Source organism: Bubalus kerabau, chromosome 3 (assembly GCF_029407905.1).
Source record: "Bubalus kerabau isolate K-KA32 ecotype Philippines breed swamp buffalo chromosome 3, PCC_UOA_SB_1v2, whole genome shotgun sequence".
In the NCBI taxonomy this organism is placed as follows: Eukaryota; Metazoa; Chordata; class Mammalia; order Artiodactyla; family Bovidae; genus Bubalus; species Bubalus kerabau.
The window spans coordinates 107,552,809-107,574,147 of record NC_073626.1 but is presented as its reverse complement, the minus strand read 5'-3'; the positions used below and the strand labels follow the sequence as shown (position 1 = coordinate 107,574,147).

The 21,339-nt window shown below is 36.4% G+C and overlaps 1 protein-coding gene across 10 annotated transcripts in view; it reads left to right on the top strand.

The window, feature by feature from the left end:
- KYNU (kynureninase) overlaps positions 1-21,339 on the top strand; it is a 130,096-nt gene that overhangs the window by 22,632 nt on the left and 86,125 nt on the right. For all 10 annotated transcript variants that reach the window (XM_055572682.1, XM_055572681.1, XM_055572684.1 and 7 more), the window contains 2 exons: positions 6,959-7,079; positions 16,275-16,357. In XM_055572682.1, the coding sequence (XP_055428657.1) occupies positions 6,959-7,079; positions 16,275-16,357 (204 nt within the window). The remainder of the gene's footprint in view (positions 1-6,958; positions 7,080-16,274; positions 16,358-21,339) is intronic.

Sequence of the window (21,339 nt, the reverse complement as noted above, 5' to 3'; positions counted from 1 at the left end):
GTTGAGAAATTACAAAAAAATGTATGTCCAAATTGATATCTCCTACTCAAAGAAAAGTAATATGAATGCATCATTTCCAAAATACATATTTTGGCAGAATACCAAATCCTTAGTATGCTAAGAAACTTTAAACACACAGAAAATATCCTGAAGAATAAAAATGACCAGTTTATGTCAAACTTGACTTTGGAAGAAAGAATAAATGCAATGAATATTTTCGGAAAAGGAACTCTTCCCAGACCATGAACATACCTGGATCTTATCCATTCTCATGATTTTATTTCAGAAGACTCTAGACTTGGACTTAAGCTATTAGGAAGCAGCAGAAAATTATCAGCAATGATCAGCAAGACAATCAAGAATAATTGACATGACAATTGATAATTTAAAGATGGAAATCAATGAGTCATGACTGAATCTGAGGTCCAGAAAATAATGGACATTCTAACCAAGGGACTTCTCTTGGCACAAATGAAGAACAGCTCCAGACATTCAGAAAACAAACAATGGATCCTGTAGGTGAGGAAAATTCAGAAGCTGATAACAATTTGGAAATCCTATGTTCAACATATTTCCTTTTCCTTTCAAGTATCGGTTCAGTTCAGTTCAGTCATTCAGTAGTGTCCAACTCTTTGTGACCCCATGAACCGCAGCATGCCAGGCCTCCGTGTCCATTACCAACTCCTGGAATTTACCCAAACCCATGTCCATTGAGTCGATGATGCCATCCAACCATCTCATCCTCTGTCGTCCCCTTCCGCTCCTGCCCTCAATCTTTCCTAGCATCAGGGTCTTTTCAAATGAGTCAGCTCTTCTCATCAGGTGGCCAAAGTATTGGAGTTTCAGCTTCAACATCAGTCCTTCCAATGAACAACCAGGACTGATCTCCTTTAGGGTGGACTGGTTGGATCTTCTTGCAGTCCAAGAGACTCTCATGTGTCTTCTCCAACACCACAGTTCAAAAGCATCAATTCTTCGGCTCTCAGCTTTCTTTATAGTCCAACTCTCACATCCATACTTGACCCTTCAAGTATGGTATATGGAAAAAGTTCCTGGACTGTAACAAGGAGTTAGGAATTTAAGGGAGTGTTTTCTTTGTGCAATTCTCTATTCTGGGATCTCTATTCTGTTCCATTGATACATGTCTGTGTTTGTTTAAAACCACATTGTTTTGATTTCTGTTGTTTTATAAAATAGTCTGAAGTCTGAGAGGGTGACACGTCCAGCTTTGTTTATTTTCTCAAGATTGCTGACAATTTGGGGCCTTTCAGAATTCCATATGAAATTTAGGGTTATTTATTCTAGTTCTGTGAAAAAATTCATGGGTATTTTGATAGGCATTGGATTGAATATGAAGATTGCTTTGGGTAACATGGTCATTTTAACAACATTAATTCTTTCAGCTTAACCTCATGAGATAACTTTCCATTTATTTGCATCACCTTCAATTTCCTTCATTAATGTTTTCAGAGTATAGGTCTTTCCCTATTTTAGCTATTTATTTATTTTTTTGTTTTCTGGGTGTTTTATTCTTTCTGATGTGATGAGTCATTAGTATGAGTTTGGCTTAAATGGCCTTTATTATGTTGAGATATTGTCCCTCTAGATCTGCTTTGATGAGAGTAGTTTTTTTTTTTTTTTTTAATCATGTGTGGATATTGAATTTTGTGAAAAGTTTTTGCTGTATCTATTGAGATAATCATGAGATTTTTATCCTTCCTACTGTTAATGTGGTGCATCACATTGATTTGTGAATCCTGAGCCATCCTTGTGACTATGAAATAAATCCAATTCAATTATGGTGTATGATCATTTTTTATATTAGATTCCATTTGCTAATATTTCATTGAGTACTTTTGCATCTATAGTCATCAAAGATACAGATCTGCATTTTTGCTGTTGTTGCAGTTTTTGTTTTGTAGTTTTTGTAGTCTGTTTTGTTTTTATATCAGGGCAATTGTGGACTCATAAAACAAATTTGAGAGTGTTCTTTTCAACTTTGGGGGATAGTTTGAGGAGGATAGGTATTAGTTATCCTTTATATTTTTGCTAGAATTCCCTTGTGAAGCTGTCCCGTCCTGGACTTTTGTTTGCTGGGAGGTATTGATTTGATTTTGTTTTTTCCTATTACAAACTCATTTTATCTAATAATGATTGGTCTGTTCAAGTTGTCTATTTCTTCTTAATTCAATTCTGGCAGGCTGTATGTTTCTAGAAATTAGTACAGAACCCCATGACAGCCAAGAGCACCAAATTTCAATACCAAATTTTCTTATCATTCTTCTGGCACAAGAGAAGCTGAGGCCCCCACAGCTTAAAGGTCTATAGGTCTTTGATGTTGCAAAGATCTGATGGGATTGGGCTGGAGAGTTGAATGTTATCTCATCATTCTTATTATAAAAGGTACTTTCTTGATACTCTGTTGTACTTCTTTACCTAATGCCAATGGAATGCTCTTCTGATGTCATTAGATGTGCTTTAAGACTTAAAAAAAAAAATGTAACCAAGTAAAAGGAAAATAAAGAAAATGGGGAACCCACTTTTGGAAGACATGTGACAAAATACAATTCTGCTTTTCTTCCATAAGAACACATTTTTAAAAGGATTTTCTAAATAACAGTAACCCAATATTTCAGTTCAGTTCAGTTCAGTCACTCAGCGGTGTCTGTCTTTTTGTGACCCCATGGACTGCAATACGCCAGACCTCCCTGTCCATCAAGAACCCCCAGAGTTTACTCAAATTCATGTGCTTTGAGTCAGTGATGTTGTCTAACCATCTCATCCTCTGTCATCCCCTTTTCCTCCTGCCTTCAGTCTTTCGAATCATGAGGGTCTTTTCCAATGAGTCAGTTCTTCGCATCAGGTGGCCAAAAGACTGGAGTTTCAGCTTCAGCATCAGTTTTTCCAGTGATTATTCAGGACTGATTTCCTTTAGGATGGACTGGTTGGATCTCTTTGCAGTCCAGGGGACTCTCAAGAGTCTTTTCCAACACCACAGTTCAAAAGCATCAATTCTTCAGTGCTTAGCTTTCTTTATAGTCCAACTCTCACATCCATACATGACTACTGCAAAAACCATAGCTTTGACTAAATGGACCTTTGTTGGCAAAGTAATGTCTCTGCTTTTTAATATGCTGTCTAAGTTGGTCACAACTTTTCTTCCAAGCAGCAAGTGTCTTTTAATTCCATGGCTGCAGTCACCATCTGCAGTGATTTAGGAGCCCTCTGTCACTGTTTCCATTGTTTCCCCATCTGTTCACCATGAAGTGATGGGACCAGATGCCATGATCTTAGTTTTCTGAACGTTGAATTTTAAGCCAACTTTTTCACCATCCTCTTTCACTTTTATCAAGAGGCTCTTTATTTCTTCTTTGCTTTCTCCAATAAGTGTGATGTCATCTGCAGATCCGAAGTTATTGATATTTCTCCCGGCAATCTTGATTCCAGCTTGTGCTTCATCCAGTCCAGCATTTCTTATGATGTACTCTGCATATAAGTTAAATAAGCAGGGTGACAATATACAGCCTTGACATGCTCCTTTCCCAGTTTGGAACCAGTCTTTTGCTCCATGTCCAGTTCTAACTGTTGCTTCTTAATTTGTATATATATTTCTCAGGAGGCTGGTCAAACTACTGCACATTGCATTCATCTCACACACTAGCAAAGTAATGCTCAAAATTCTCCATGCCAGGATCTGATAGTAAGTGAACTGTGAACTTCCAGATGTTCAAGCTGGATTCAGAAAAGGCAGAGGAACCAGAGATCAAATTGCCAACATCCTTTGGATCATCGAAAAAGCCAGAGTTCCAGAAAACTATCTACTTCTGCTTTATTGACTATGCCAAACCCAATACTTAGTTGTCTATAAAAGCACCACTAAGAAAAAACAAGACAAAAACAAAACATGGGAGCAGATATCTGGGTGGTTGCCTCCTCTTCCTGGGTTGTTGATAAGGCTGACACACACAGAACATATTTAGTCTTTAAACTACTTTTAGAATGCTCAGTTGAAATCTAAGCCATGGTGCACTGACTGAAACTTCTGAATTCTGAATAAAATCGTTCAAAATTTATTCTCTAGATTGACAAAGAACTGTTAGATTAATCCAATTTAAATGTATGAACAATATTTACATCTGTTTATTGGGACAGGCTTCAGTTCAGTTCAGTCACTCAGTCGTGTCTGACTCTTTGCAACCCCATGGACTGCAGCATGCCAGGCTTCTCTGTCCATCAGCAATTCCTGGAGCTTGTTCAAACTCATGTCCATTGAGTTGATAATGCCATCAAACCAGCTGGCCCTCTTCTCTCCTGCCCTCAACTTTTCCAGCATCAAGGTCTTTTTTTCAGAGAGTCAGCTCTTTGCCTCAGGTAGCCAAAGGATTGGAGATTCAGCTTCAGCATCAGTCCTTCCAATGAGTACTCAGGACAGATTTCCTTTAGGATTAACTGGTTTGATCTCCTTGCAGTCCAAGGGACTCTCAAGAGTCTTCTCCAATACCACAGTTTAAAAGCATCAATTCTTCAGTGCCCAGCTGTCTTTATGGTTCAGTTCTCATATCCATACATCACTATAGGAAAAACTATAGCTTTGACTATGTGGAACTTTGTTGGCAAAGTAAAATCTCTGCTTTTTAATATTCTGTCTAGGTTTGTCAGAGCTTTTCTTCCAGGTAGCAAGCGTCTTTTAATTTCATGGCAGCAGTCAACATGTGCAGTGATTTTGGAGCCCAAGAAAATAAAGTCTGTCACTGTTTTCATGGTTTCCCCATCTATTTGCCATGAAGTGATGGGACCAGATGCTATGATCTTAGTTTTCTGAATGTCTAGTTTTAAGCCAGCTTTTTCACTCTCCTCTTTCACTTTCATCAAGAGGCTTTTTAGTTCCTCTTCACTTTCTGCCATAAAGATAGTGTCATCTGCATAGCTGAGGTGTTTGATATTTCTCCCAGAAATCTGGATTCCAGGTTATGCTTCATTCAGTTGGACCTTTCACATGATATATTCTGCATATAAGCTAAATACGCAGGATGACTATATGCAGCCTTGACATACTCTTCCCCAATTTGGACCAGTCTGTTGTTCCATGTCTGGTTCTAACTGTTGCTTCTTGAACAAGAAAAAGAAATGCAAAAAGGCAAAAACGGAGGCCTTACAAATAGCTGAGAAAAAAAGGGAAGCAAAAAGGAAAGGAGAAAAAGAAAGCTATATCCATCTGAATGCAGAGTTTCAAAGAATATCAAGGAACAATAAGAAAGCCTTCCTAAGCGATCAATGCAGAGAAATAGAGGAAAACCATAGAATGGGAAAAATTAAAGATCTCTTCAAGAAAATTAGAAATACCAAGGGAACATTTCATGCAAAGATGGGCACAATAAAAGATAGAAAACTTTTGGACCTCACAGAAGCAGAAGAAACTAAGAAAAGGTGACAAGAATACACAGAAGAACTAAACAAAAAAGATCTTAATGACCCAGATAACCATACGGTGTGATCACTCACCTAGAATCAGGCATCCTGGAGTGAGAAGTCAAGTGGGCCTTAGGCAGCATCACTATGAACAAAGCTGGTGGAGGTGATGGAATTCCAGTTGAGCTATTTCAATTCCTACAAGATGATACTGTGAAAGTGCTGCACTCAAGATGTCAGAAAATTTGGAAACTCAGCAGTGGCCACAGGACTGGAAAAGGTCAGTGTTCATTCTAATCCCAAAGAAAGGGAATGCCAAAGAATGCTCAAACTACAGCACAACTGCACTCATCTCACACACTAGCAAAGTAATGCTCAAAATTCTCCAAGCTAGGCTTCAATAGTATATGAACTGAGAACTTCCAGATGTTCAAACTGGATTCAAAAAAGGCAGAGGAATGAAAGATCAAATTGCCAACATCTGTTGGAGCATCAAAAAAGCAAGAGAATTCCAGAAAAAAACATCTGCTTCCTTGACTATGCTAAAGCCTTTGACTGTGTGGATCACAACAAACTGGAATATTCTTCAATAGATGGGAATACCAAACCACCTTACCTGCCTCGTGAGAAATCTGTATACAGGTCAAGAAGCAACAGTTAGAACCAGACATGGAACAATGGACTGGTTCCAATTTGAGAAAGAGTCAGACTTAAGAGATGCCAATGAAAAACAGAGACAGTATCTATAAAGGCTGTCAGGTTGAATTAAATGGTGGCCTTTAAAAAGTCAGCAAAGGTTTAAGTAATCTAAATAAAGACAAGAATACAACCAAATTATTCCAGTAAAATTTTAGCAGAAGTTTAATCTTTCTTTCAATAGAATTAAGATAAAACTTAGAAGAACATAATTATAAACTTGTGCATTTCTAGGAAATACTTTAACCATATGGATTGATTTACTGCTGAAATTGTATTTATTGCAACCAAGGTAGAAATAAAAATTAGTGTAGCTCTCATTTATTTGAATAAGAAGTGAATAAAGAAAAGAGCCTTTGCCTAAACATGTGTGCATAGAGAGAGAATAAAAATGTACACATTTACTATATCCACTTCAGATATATCGATAATCATTTAGATTGTTTCTATATGCTGCAACACCAGTTATTGCAGAGTATCATTACTTGTCAAATTCTGATAACCTTCTGCTATAACTAGATAGGCTGATATAATTTCTGTAGAAATTCTTGTTTTAACTTTTTTCTATTGGCTATTACTATTGGAAGTACTTGTTGATCTAGATTTCTTTGTGGAGCATAATACATATGACAGATCTAAACAGAAGCATCTAAATATTTAAATTATATATTAAAATATAAATGTAAAATATTATTTTTAAGAGAACCTGATGCTATACTTGGAAGGAATTGTAAGATATTTCTCATCCTTCTTGGAGTTAAGTACATTAATTGTTTGTAGTGGATAAACAATGTCAAATGGAATAATGTTAATTAATTGAATAGTATTTTTTTTTCATTTTCTTCTATTTCAGTTGATTTATCGTTAGTGAATAAGGATGAAGAAGCTATCTATTTCTCGGGAAATTCTCTTGGCCTTCAACCAAAAATGGTTAAAACATACCTGGAAGAGGAACTAGATAAATGGGCCAAAATGTAAGTATTATTTCAAAAGCTAACAATCAACATCTCATACAAGAATTGTAAAAATCACTCTAGACTGTCTAATATTTGAAAAGATTTAAAGCAGAATCTTAGAATATTAGATCAGAGAGGACCAGAGGGATTGTGTTCAATCAGTGATAAAAATTGTGTTCAATGAGTGATAAAATATTCTCATTTTATGGACGAAATAACTGAGGATCAGTAAATAAGGTCATCTGGCAAATTAGTGGTAGAATCAATAGTAAAGCTTTTAAAATATTTTAAAAATTAAGCTCCTCTTCTGAATTGGCACATCTATGTCATAAGCAATTATTTTATTTTTTTTAATTACTAACAAAGGAGTTAATATTTAGGATTCAGTTTAGTGTTTTCATGGTTAGTTCTTGGCTAAACTCTAGCACACCAATTTTTATAAATAAGAAAATAAAAATTGTTGAGGGGGGACAAGAGGTTGAGTGAAACAGACAGTACTTCCCTCACCAAACTGAACTTGATTATTGAGCAGATGCATATCCTTGTTGGCTCAGATGGTAAAGATTCATGCCTATGCCTGCAATGCAGGAGACCTTAGTTCAATTCCTGGATTGGGAAGATTCCCTGGAGAAGGGCATGGCAACTCATTCCAGTATTCCTGCCTGGGGAATCCCATGGCCAGAGGACCCTCGCGGGTTACAGTCCATGGGGTTGCAAAAGAATTGGACACGATTAAGCAACTATAACTTTCATTGAGTAGATGCTCCACTGGGGCTTTGTTTAGCAGGTTCACTCTAATTGTGTAGGAATCTTACATTAGGATTCATGTTTTTCTCCATTTTTCTGTCCTGCTTTTACTCTTCTGGTCATGAAACCCTCCATACTCTCTACTTACCTCAATTCTCATCTCTTAAACATCAACCTTCTCAACCACTCATTACCCCTTGCGGAATATCTAGTGTAATCGTAATCACTGCTCTACAATAGGCGGTTTGGAGGTATCTACTTACATTAGTTTCATATTTTTAGCTATATTATAAATCCCTTAAGGAAAATAACTTAGTCTTATATACTTCTTATCCTTCCCTAATAATTCATGACAGCTAAAACTGGATTTTTAAAAAATATCTTAACTATTTAAATATTTATATTATTTGAATATTAAAAATAGTATAAGTATTTTATTTATTTATTTATTTTTGCCTGTAAGTCTTTTTTTTTAATTTTTTAACTTTACAATATTGTATTGGTTTTGCCATATATCAAAATGAATCCTCCACAGGTATATGTGTGTTCCCCATCCTGAACCCTCCTCCCTCCTCCCTCCCCATACCATCCCTCTGGGTCATCCCAGTGCACCAACCCCAAGCATCCAGTATTGTGCATCGAACCTGGACTGGTGACTCGTTTCATATATGATATTATACATGTTTCAATGCCATTCTCCCAAATCATCCCACCCTCTCCCTCTCCCGCAGAGTCCAAAAGACTGTTCTATACATCAGTGTCTCTTTTGTTGTCTCGTATACAGGGTTATCGTTACCATCTTTCTAAATTCCATATATTTGCGTTAGTATACTGTATTGGTGTTTTTCTTTCTGGCTTACTTCACTCTGTATAATAGGCTCCAGTTTCATCCACCTCATTAGAACTGATTCAAATGTATTCTTTTCAATGGCTGAGTAATGCTCCATTGTGTATATGTACCACAGCTTTCTTATCCATTCATCTGCTGATGGACATCTAGGTTGCTTCCATGTCCTGGCTATTATAAACAGAGCTGCGAGGAACATTGGGGTACACGTGTCTCTTTCAATTCTGGTTTCCTCAGTGTGTATGCCCAGCAGTGGGATTGCAAAAATATGAGAACTAAATAACTTGCTCAGAATTCTCTGAGAAAATTTTCTCTGAGAAAAAGGATGAGCAGGAAGCTAAACCTAAAGCACAAGGGAAAAAAGAAATTCAGGAATATGAAACCATACCAGATAAGAATTCTGAGCAAGTTATTTAGTTCTCATAGAAACTCAAAATGACTTTTCCAGCTTTCTATATTCTTCAGGTCAGTGGTCTTTTCTATTGGGAGCAAAACCTCTTCTTTAAAGTTAAGTTTAAACTGACTGTGCCAATGATTACTACCATGGTTATTAGATAACACTGCAGAGTTCTTATTTTTAGTGGTTAAGAATGTAAATTCACAACTCAGTGCAAGAATAATAGAGTTTTACACAATTTATTAGGCCTATTATAATTTTATTTGCATAACATTTATGCATACTTTGAAAAGTAAATATCACTACATTTGGAAGCATTCTGCACTTGCAGGCTTTGGTATTTTAAAATATGAGGGTCAGAGTTTATAAAAATGGTTCATATTCATTTTTGGCCTAAATGTAAAATATAGTAGATAATTAGATTGAACTTGAAATTTGGAGAGTGTCTTTGCCTCTTAGATATTTGTTCAGCAAACTGTGCATTTTTATCCTTCATGTATACTCTAAAATATGCTGCTCTGCTATCCTATTTGTATCCTTTCAATTATCCTACTTTATTAAAAGACTGGTTGATTATTCTCAAAACTTACTCCAGTTATGTTCAGACAGGGTGCCTCTCTGTCATAATATCCTCCTATTGTTGCTACCTTTCAATTTTATATTTTACATTGTGACAACAGAAACTTACATACTCTTAACCCCCCCTACCAATTTTTCATCAGACAGACGATTTAGCAAGGAAGTATGCTGTAATGCTTCAAGCAATGTAAACTGGACTTTAAAAAGACTTCTTCTGAGTAAAAGATTAGATACCTAGTTGGTTTTATTTAGTCTTTTTGTTGTAAACTGTGGTGTCCCAGTCAACATCATGGTGCTGCCAGCCCAGCGATATCAGTAGTATTTGAGGTTCATGAATATGGTCTTGTTTCCTTCCATCCCACCCCCAATCTTTAATCTCAAATGGGTTTTTTTATTCATTTTTTTGCTCCTAAATATTTAGCTTAAAACTCCACTCTAGCCTTTTCAGCTAATGTTGTGCTGGAAGGAAAACTTTCCTCTATCGACTTACCTTCCAGTGGTTGGGGGCCTGAGGATTAATTGACAACAGATAGATTAGCTTTCTAGGTGGTACTAGTGGTAAAGAATCTGTCTGCCAGTTCAATCCCTGGGTCAGGAAGATCTCTGGAGTAGAAAATGATAACCAACTCCAGTATTCTTGCCTGGAGAATCCCATGGAGAGAAGAGCCTGGCGGGCTACACAAAGAGTTGCACATCATGCAGCACGTACACACACACACACACACACACACACACAGATTAGCAGGAGTAAACTTTATTTTACATGGGTACCAAAACACACTACAGTGATTCACTTATCAGCCAGAGTAAGGGATTAAAACCAATTTAACAAAAAGTGGGCAGTTTTAGGCTTCAGTAGGAAAGTATGGTCGGCTCTACTGGGCTTTTCCAACTTGATAATAACCAGCAAATCTTTACTGCTTGGGAGTTCCCCAAGAGAAAGACTGAGGGAAAGTAAATGTGTAACTCCTAGTGCTAAGGGCCATTCTTTTCTGATGGTGGGTCAGTGGTGGTGGTATTTTCAGGAGGCTTTCCTTAAGTCTGGACAATGTTTCTTTCTTAGGATTTCTTTCTTAGGTCAAACATGCTTTTAAAGTAATCTTCCTGCCACTCTGGTGGCCCGTTGTTTCCTTCACTTGCCTTTCTAACTATTGCCTTTGTTTTTGTACTAAATTTCCCCTGCGTATGTTTGGTTTGCCTCTGGACCCGGAGCCACTTGTTATTGTAATGAGTATTATCTGATTATCTGTTCTTCTTCATCTCCTCCAACCCTAATTCTGCCCTACTTCTCAGCAGATACCCAAACCAAGACAGTGCCCACCCCCATTCCTGACCAGTGAGAGATTTTGAGAACTGAGTCAAAGAGAGCTACACAGTCACTAAATAATGTACCTTAAAATTATTTGCTTAACAGAGGAAAATAATATTAAAAATTTATAATCTTAACAGTAACTGAGAAATTTGAGTGTTCTAAGTGAAATATTGCCCTGGGATATTGATATCAAATCTCTGGGCATCCATGACCTATAACATGGGAAATAACTTTTGACTTATGTTTTTTATCTTCTAAGTCATCATCTTTCATGGACTATTGTAGACATATTACCTACTTATCTATAAAATAAACCATCACTAGTCATAATGCAGCTCAATCTTATAATTCATGTGACTGCCATATTTGATTACTTTACACTAAAGAAAAGTCAAGAATACAGGAACACTTAGAAATATTTTAGGACTCAATTGATTTCTTCTAAAACTTCAAGTGATTCAAGCAAGACTATGAAATTAAAATGCTTACCTCTGTATTTTTTAAATGCTTATTAGTATTTTCCAAATTCATTTTCAACTGTATATGATTTCTAAAGTAGGTTAATAACACTTTATTTGGAGAATAAATTATTTGTTTGATGAAATAATAATATTTATATTATTTTAATTTTCTGAAATAGAAAACTTTTAGTGTAATTTCACTCTTTGATATATAATAATTAGTTATCAGCAAGAAGATATAACAACAATAAGAAGCAGCATTATCATATGCTTGTTCATTGTTGGTCTGCCAAGATAGATAGGCAATAAACTTAATTTGGGGGGATATTTAATATTAAATATTTACTAATGACCCAAATCAATTAAAGGAGAATGAGTTAGTAATCATAGTGGTAAAATTCAGCTATATCAGTCCTAAAGAGCACATTGTAAGTTGAAAGATGTATTTTGTGTCCCTAGGTAGTAATCACTATATTATTGGTCTTCTGGGTTATCCCATTTGCTAGATAAATAAATGTCTTTCTTTTTTTATGGGAGCAAAATGTTGCCACAGTTGCGTCTTTATAGGGATTCTTATAAAAACTGATACATTTTAGGTAGAATTACTTAAAAAGAAAAATAGCACACTGAATTACACAGTAGGAACAAACTGCCTGGTTTGCAGTGACTTAGCTTACATGGTAATATGTGTGCAGAAAGGGTGCTGGTGAAGCACAGGGGATACACATGCTTCTGCAGACCTGCAGTCTCGTTCAACTTAAGGATTTCTTTCTTTAAAAAATTAAAGGTGTATTGTAGAGGAGGAAAGACTTGCCCCCTACTCCATAGGTCCATTACTAGGCCTAGGAAATAAAGTAACAGGCAGATTAACAGAAAAAGGCATAAAATTTTATTATTTTTTAATATTACATGCATGAGGGCACCACAGGAAAAAAAGAAATGATCATCCAAAAAAAGCAATGAGATTTGAAAGCTTATATATTGTCTTAATAAGGGCTAAGGAGGAGCTATACAGGTCACTCTGAGAAAAGTAAATGAATTTTAGGAAGGATGAATAGGCTGTTAGAAGAATAGATGGGAAGTGTGGTAGTTTATGACAAAGTCTATCTGGCTGTGGTGCTGACTTCGTCTCCTCTCTTGAGACCTGAGTCAATCTTCCTTTGTTGATGAAACTTCCAAAGAGGGAATTAATGACAATTGAGTTCTTTTGGAGGATCTGTCTTCACGCAGATAAGGCGAGTTCAGAGATATCCTCCCCTTGCATTTGCTCTTTTTCAAGTACCTCCAGCACATAATAATCCTTATGCCCAAGTGGCAAGTTTTAGTGTGGCATATTCTGCCTCCAGTATGAATAAAGAAGTACATGGTATGACATGTTACAGAGCTTTTCCTGACATCTCTGTTGGCTAATCGTCAACTAGGTCACAGAAAAAAGTTGTGATATCATTAAGGGAGACTCTTGGAAGTCTTATTTATTTGCTTACTGGGGGGAGCTTTTAAAAGCAGGGGCACTTTTCATTCTGTAGGATGGTTAAAGCGCAGTCCTATTTCAAAGAGGATCCACATTTCTATTAACTTCCTAATTAGATTTTATATCCTGAAATCTAATTTCATGAGCAAATACCGCTCTGCAGACATCTCAGCCGACTCACAGCAATGATTGATGCAATGGTAGTGAGTGAACTCTTTCCTATGCTCTCTTTCCCTTCACAGCATTAGTAAAAGAAGATTGCACCTACACTGCAACTGCGTTAAGCAGTTTAGAATGAAAACAACATAAGCTTTCTCTTCAATTGAATATGTATGTTTATAACTGCACTGTGATCCAATCAGCTCTTTCTAATGACAGGCCACTTTGAGTTTATTTGGGTAACACTTCCTAAATACATTTCACTACCCCAGGCTAGTAGACTGGCAAAATGAAGAAGTTGATTCTGTGTGTGACATCTTAAAGGAAGGAAGATGCCAAAAGCATTGCAGGAAGAAACGGACCCTTAAAGACTATTACCAAGGTGTCTACAAGGGTGAGAAGTAGGTGGCATAATATTCTGAGATATAAATTCTCTGAAGCAGAACATAGAATTTTACTGCCTAAACGCAATAAGATGTATTGTGCTATCAGCAAGGCCATGGAGCTCTATGTGATTAAAATAAAAAAGGATCCAAGTATCTGCCTTTAACTACTATTTAATGATAAAGATTTTTGTCTTTAGCATTTATATTGGAAGTCAAGAAAGAGGCAAGCTGCAGGCTATCTAACAATAATATGAATAATACTCACTAACAATTGTCTTTCTCTTCCTCCTTAGTTCTTATAGTCTGTTTATTCTCAAAGTCTTCTTCCTTCATCTCACTTTATATGGTAACTGAAGTATTAGTTTAAACACTGTGCTTTGCACCACATGCTGATGTGTAGCGCATTGTTAGTCGCTCAGTCGTGTCTGACTCCTTGCAACCCCATGGACTGTAGCCCGGTGCCAGGCCCCTCTGTCCATGGAATTCTCCAGGCATACTGAAGTGTGTGCTATTTCATCTCCAAGGGATCGATCTCCAACCCAGGGATTGAATTCGGGTCTCCTCGGTCTCCCACATTGCTGGCAGATACCTTCTGAGCTACCAGGGAAGCCCTCACATGCTGATGAAGTGAGTTTTAACATTAGATTTGCATTAGGAAAGACAACTCAAAAAAGGGGTACCATGTACCAAGATCTTTCACATGGTATCTTATTTATTTTTCATACAAAGCCTTTAAGGTACATATTATAACCCATTTACTGTTATAAAAGTGGGAAATTAAGTACTATAAGCCTCTAATAAATGTAGCCTCGTACGTAGTATTGACCTGGAACTGGCCCATCCCAGGTGATGGAGTCAAATGTTAAACATTCAGGATTTTCATTGATGGGGGGTATTCATATCACAGAAATCATCAAGGGATCCTCCTTTCCAGTTTCCCCACTGCTTTGTAGAGGAGAAACAATCCTTTGGCCTTCTGAGGTTTTAACTGATAGCCTTGTAATAAAAGAGAGGTTAACAAGATAAAAAAAGAATTTTGCTTATTAACACAATTTATTAACATGAATACCTAAAGGATACATAGGGAATATTCAGGGAAAAATGAATGACTCCTGAAGGTGGCTGAGAATTCAAGCTTAAATCTCATTTAATAGCTAAAGAGGAAGAAAGATGCAGGCCTCTTAGGGGATAGTTAAGGACTTCTATGAAAGATGGATGGATCCCTGAAGAATAGATAGGAGGAATAGTTCTGAAGTTTATCCGGGGGGGTGGTGTTGCTTGTAGTCTCTCCTTGCTAAGAGGCTTCCCAGGTAGCTCAGATGGTAATGTGTCTGCCTGCAGTACAGGAGACCTGGGTTTGACCCCTGGGTTGGGAAAATTCCCTGGAGAAAGAAATGGCAACCCACCCGGGTATTCTTACCTGACGAATTCCAGGGACAGAGGAGCCTGGTAGGCTACAGTGGACACAACTGAGCAACTGCCATGCACACACTGTGCCAAGAGTCAATCTTCTTTAGTTGATGAAACTCTTGGGAAGATTTATGATAACTAAGTTTCTTCTGAAGGATCTGTCTTTAGGCAGATAGCAAAGTTCAGAGAAAGCCTCTTCTTGGATTTTCTGTTTCTTCAAGTGCCTATAGCACAATACGATGAATGTGCCACAATGATGTTTCAGGATGGCGTATTCTACTACTCTTCACCTCTAAGAGAAGGTTTTCCAGCTCACCACTACCAGCTTATTTAATTCCAGAATATATATTCATCACAGTTAACACTATACATAGAGCACATGCTTATTCCTTTCTTCCAAGTTTACATAGTCTTTGGATTCCAAAAGAATTAAGAACAGTCTATTCCAGAACTTTCTAATATACAAGTTTGTAACAGCACACAAAGTCACTCTTTTCTTGATTTCTTCTCCTATTTTTCAAATGTATTTGCCTTCCTCATTTGATAGAAGTGACTTGAGGATTGACATTATCTTATGTATTTAGCGTGTTTTTTCCATTATGCCTACTGAGATACTTACTAGAATAACAAAATTGAGCTAGAATGTGATAGATGAAATTGCTAGAAAATATGGGATTCCCAGGTGGCTCAGTGTGGTAAAGAATTCACCTGTCAATTCAGGGAACACAGGAGTGATCCCAGGGTCGGGAAGTTTCCCTGTAGGAGGAAATTGCAATCCACTCCAGTATTCTTGCTGGGATAATCCCATGGATAGAGGAGCCTGGTTGGCTACTGTCCATAGAGTCACAAAGAATAAGACAGGACTGAGTACACAAGCAGATGAAGATATAGTATTGTCTCTGATTATTGCCAAGTTTCACTATTACCTTAAAATGTCATCATGAGTATAGTCACATTTTATATACTTCTATTTAATTCATAGATTATAATTATATTTTAAAATGCAATTATTAATCATTTTAATATCTAGCCTCAGGTAGCTGTAAAATGTTGTAGTATAGATACAATTATATGGAATGGTATACAGGTAAGATATTCAAATAGCCTTAAAATTTTCAAAAGAGAAAAAATAATATCTTAGACTCCAAAATAAGGTAAGATAATGAAATATTATATGGTCAACTCCCCCTATACTCACCAACAAAAGAAAACAAAGAAATATTTTAAAATTACAAGTTAAAAAGCAGAGTTCTCAAATATTACTTTTGGTTTTTAAAAAGCATGCTTTTTATTAAAACATTACAAAGACTCACTTAGAAATGTTCAGTCACTAATGTTGATATTTGAAAACTCACACACACACTCACACATACACACAGAGATACACACTATACACACAGATGCACACCAAAACTAAGATTGTTATATCCCTTTTCAATTTCAGGGGAGCCTATGGTCACAGTGTAGGGAAACGTCCTTGGATTATAGGAGATGAGACTATTTCAGGACTTATGGCTGACATTGTGGGTAAGTACAAAGTAAATTTTTTCCAAAAAACTCATAAAGACATAATCATTTGGTTATACACATAGGTTATAAGATAAACATTTTATTGAAGAACATCCTGATTTTTTATTTTAATCTATAATACTAAAGAGTAAATGTGCTTTTAACTGAGACTCGATTGCTAATGTTTTTTTTTTCTTATATATTCTAAGGCTATTATTTACTCATCAATGAAAAACATCTGCACTTATAATTAAGGAAATTTCATAGAAATCAACTTCAATTAATTTTCTGAGAGTTTATTATACGGTAAAATAAACATTAACCTTCACATGCTAAAGGCCTAAAACACCAATATGTTTAGGTTCATTTCAACTTAATCTGTGATGATCTTTTAAAATTAGGCTGAGTGCTGTTGAAAATAATATTAATGCTGTATTTTCAGTCTATGATGTATTTCCTAAAGTGAGTTCTGTATACTGTTGGTAAAGCTATTCAATATAGTTTTAAATGGTAAATGTGTTATCATATTGAAAAAAAATATTTGTTTAATAGGGTAGATTATTCAGCATTGCTTAAAGAAGTCTTACATGAAATTTAAGGTATTAAACTATATATATATATATATATATATATATATATGTATGTGTGTATACATATATACATATACACACACATATCTATCCCATAGTATCTCCTATATAAAGACACTTCTTTAAGATCAGGAAAATAAAAATCTTCCCTAAAATATACAAATAACCACAGAGAATTAAACAAAGTGAGGAGACAGAGGAATATTTTCCAAAGAATGGCAGGAAACTGCAAAGAACTAAGTGAAGTGTTAATAAATAATCTACTCAATAAAAAATGCAAAGTAATGATTATAAAGATGCTCAATTAATTCAGGAAAATGGGTGAAAATAATGAGGAGTTGAACAAAGAGTTAGAAAATATAAAGAAGAACCAAATGAAGCCAAAGGAAACAACTGAAATAAACTAGAAGGAATCAACAATAGAGTAGATGATACAGAGGAATGTATCAGTGAACTGGAAAACAGAGTAGTAAAAATTTCTCCAGCTAAGCAGAAAAACAGAATAAAGAATTGAAAAAGAGGGACAGTTTAAGAGATATCTGGGACAATATCAAGTATACTAACATTCACATTATAAGGGTCCCAGAAGGAGAAGAAAGGGGCAGAGAAGTTATTACAAGTGATGATTCCGGAAAACCTCCCTAACCTGAGAAAGGAAACAGACATCCAGGTCCAGGAATCACAGAGGGTCCCAAATAAGATCAGCCCACAGAGGTCCACACCAAAACATATTTGTAATTAAAATGTCAACAAAATAAAGAGAAAATCTTAAAAAAGCAGCAAGGGAAAAGCAATTTATTACACATAAGAGAACTCCCAAAAAAACAGTAGCTGACTTTCCAGCAGAAACTCTGCAGGCCAGAAGGGAGTAGCATGATATATTTAAAGTGGTGAAAACAAAAAAAAACCTACAACTAAGAATACCCTGCTTGGCATGACTATCATTCAAATTTGAAAGAGAGTGAAGGCATTTCACAAATAAGCAAATGCTAGAAGAATTCAGCACCACTAAATATGCTTTACAGGAAATGTTAATGAGACTTCTGTAGGTGGGAAGAAAAGGCCACAAGTAGAAACACAAAAATTATAAAAGGAAAAATGTTTCTTTTTTAAATGTCCTATACACAGTATTCATTTGTTCTGTAATGATTCACATTCTAAATAGTGCTTTCTGACAACATGCCAGTTGGCTCTTCTTTAGTAGGGTAATAAGAATAGCAGTTCACATTCAAGGTGGCGGTATCACCAGACCACAGGAGAAGGGTAAGCAGAGACCCTCTGGGCATGTTGCGGACACGTTGTCTAGGGCAGAGTGTTTCTAAAGGAAGGAAACAGGAGAGACTGGGAGAAAGAACACCCTTGTATTTGCAGAAGTCATTACTCTAAGTAATGGTCATATTAGCTTTGCCGGTAACCCCATGTAGGGAGAAGAGGAAGAAAGCAGCATATCTTGCTTTAGATGCTTGGTTGGGGTGCTGCCTGCGAGAAGGAAGCTTACGGACACATTTGACAAGAGACTAGCACCCACATCTATCAGGTGAAGCTTCCTCAATCCTTAGCCACCATTCACACCCTCTGTACTGACAGCAAGGCAGGGAAGAAAGCTTTAGCTTTCGTTCTGTGTTTAGCAAGGAGAGATTCAAAATTATCATTGTCAAAACAATTTATGTTAATATAGTTTGTAAACAGACCACAAATAATTTAGGAACACTATGTTTCTAACTTCTTCTTATGTATTTATGGGACTCATCCCAGCATAAGGACCGTCTTCTGTCCCAAATAGACCCCCAAAAATAGATCCACAGGAAATGACTTTGCATTTTCAGTTCAGTTCAGTTCAGTCATTCAAGCGTGTCCAACTCTTTGGGGCCCCATGGACTGCAGCATGCCAGGCTTCCCTGTCCATCACCAACTCCCGGAGTTTACTCAAACTCATGTCCATTGAGTCGGTGATGCCATCCAACCATCTCATCCTCTGTCGTCCCCTTTTCCTCCCACCTTCAATCTTTCCTAGCATCAAGGTCTTTTCAAATGAATCAGCTATTCGTATCAGGTGGCCAAAGTATTGGAGTTTCAGCTTCAGCATCAGTCCTTCCAATGAACACCCAGGACTGATTTCCTTTAGGATGGACTGGTTGGATGTCCCTGAAGTCCAAGGGATTCTCAAGAGTCTTCTCCAACACCACAGTTCAAAAGCATCAATTCTTCGGTGCTCAGCTTTCTTTTTTTTTTTTTTTTTTAATTTTATTTTATTTTTAAACTTTACATACTGTATTAGTTTTGCCAAACATCAAAATGAATCCGCCACAGGTATACATGTGCTCCCCATCCCGAACCTCCCTCCCTCCTCCCTCCCCATTCCATCCCTCTGGGTCGTCCCAGTGCACCAGCCCCAAGCATCCAGTATCGTGCATCGAACCTGGACTGGCAACTCGTTTCATACATGATATTTTACATGTTTCAATGCCATCCTCCCAAATCTTCCCACCTTCTCCCTCTCTCTCAGAGTCCATAAGACTGTTCTATACATCATTGTCTCTTTTGCTGTCTCGTACACAGGGTTATTGTTACCATCTTTCTAAATTCCATATACATGCGTTAGTATACTGTATTGGTGTTTTTCTTTCTGGCTTACTTCACTCTGTATAATAGGCTCCAGTTTCATCCACCTCATTAGAACTGATTCAAATGTATTCTTTTTAATGGCTGAATAATACTCCATTGTGTATATGTACCACACCTTTCTTATTCATTCATCTGCTGATGGACATCTAGGTTGCTTCCATGTCCTGGCTATTATAAACAGTGCGGTGCTCAGCTTTCTTTAAAGCTGCCTAAAGTTTCTGTCTTCCCAAAAAGCCTCAACATGATCGAGAACCAGATGATTCTAGATGGCTCAGTCTGGGCTACAGAGCCACCCCTCAAGTTTAAATATTTAGTTGACTATGAATTAGAAGTGATAATACCTGAAAACCTCCCTAACTTGGAAAAAGAAACAGACATCCAGGTCTATATATCAACTGTGTTAAGCATGAATGAGCATGGAACACACTCATTCTTAACATAGCCCAAACTGCTAGACTTTTAAGGAAAATAAGTTCTTAGTTTAGGAACTATATGAATATGTAACCTGTTCTATTAAAAAAGTTAACATAAATAAATAAATAAGCACCTAGATAGAAAGGTTGCAAGCAAAAGCAAATTCTGTTTGCTGCTATTTATTTTTGAATAATCACTACACTATACACATTTCTACCTCTTTTATGTGGTTATATTACAGGATCAGAATATCAGTTTCTAGTTTAAAATAAGAGGTTAAGTACAAACTGAAATGCTCCCTTCTGTTCTAAACACAGAAAAATAGAAAAAAAATTAGATTAACAAACATAGCAACACTTAAAAATTAAAAAGAAATCTTTATTGATCAGAAATATAGTATTTGCTGAAGAAAGAAGTACTTGGAAGCTGGAAGCACAGTATTTGAGGAGTAGTGCATGGAGCCAGCATGAGTATGTAGGGTCTGAGTACAAGACTCACACAAGAAGCCCCAGGGTGAATCTACAGAGCTCTGGATGCTTGGGACTCAAACCCAAAGTCAGGACATTTTAACCAGGGTGGCTAAAGGTGAAAGCTTAGCCTCTCCTTCCAAACCAGTCAGGATCTTGGGAGCACAGAGCACTTGATCAGACTGCCAGCATAACCCAGAGGATATGTATACGTATGTGTATAGTGTTATGGAGAGGATTCTCACCTGAACAATCCTGGATAGCATTTATAAGTGTGTTGCCTAGTTGTCTGATAATGCTTTTAATCTGTGTTCATTTCTTTGAAGCCAATTATATTCATTCAAATGCCTAACATGTAAATCTAAAAAAAAAAAAAATACTCAAAAAATCCTGAACTAATTTGACCTGAGCATTTATGTTTTCCTTAGATGTGGACTGTTTTTTCTTTGCTAGATTTGCTTTCAGAACATAAATTGCATTCTAATTCTATTATTTTGTGATTAATATTTATCATGCTCTAAAGAGGAGTTAGGGTGTTAGGCCAGGGAAGTGGTAAGGCAATTATTTAGTGAGATTTATAAAACCCATAAAACTTGCAAAAAGATTTCCTTTCACCATTTAAAAGTTTATAGTTCCACTGCAACTTATTAAATGAGCATACATTTTGTTGCCCAGCAAATATGTATATGTCACAAAGATCAATGAAATTTCAAAGCAGCCCACCTCTCATTATTGTTAATAAGATTATTAAAAAAAAGAATAAATATTCAGATTACTTAGATAAGTAACAAAATTGAACTTATTAAAAATGTTTTAAACAATAATTATCAGTTCTAGCTTTAGGGATTTTTGTGTGTCTTTGAAATACCACACAAAGGCATGTGACATATATGGGATAAACTTC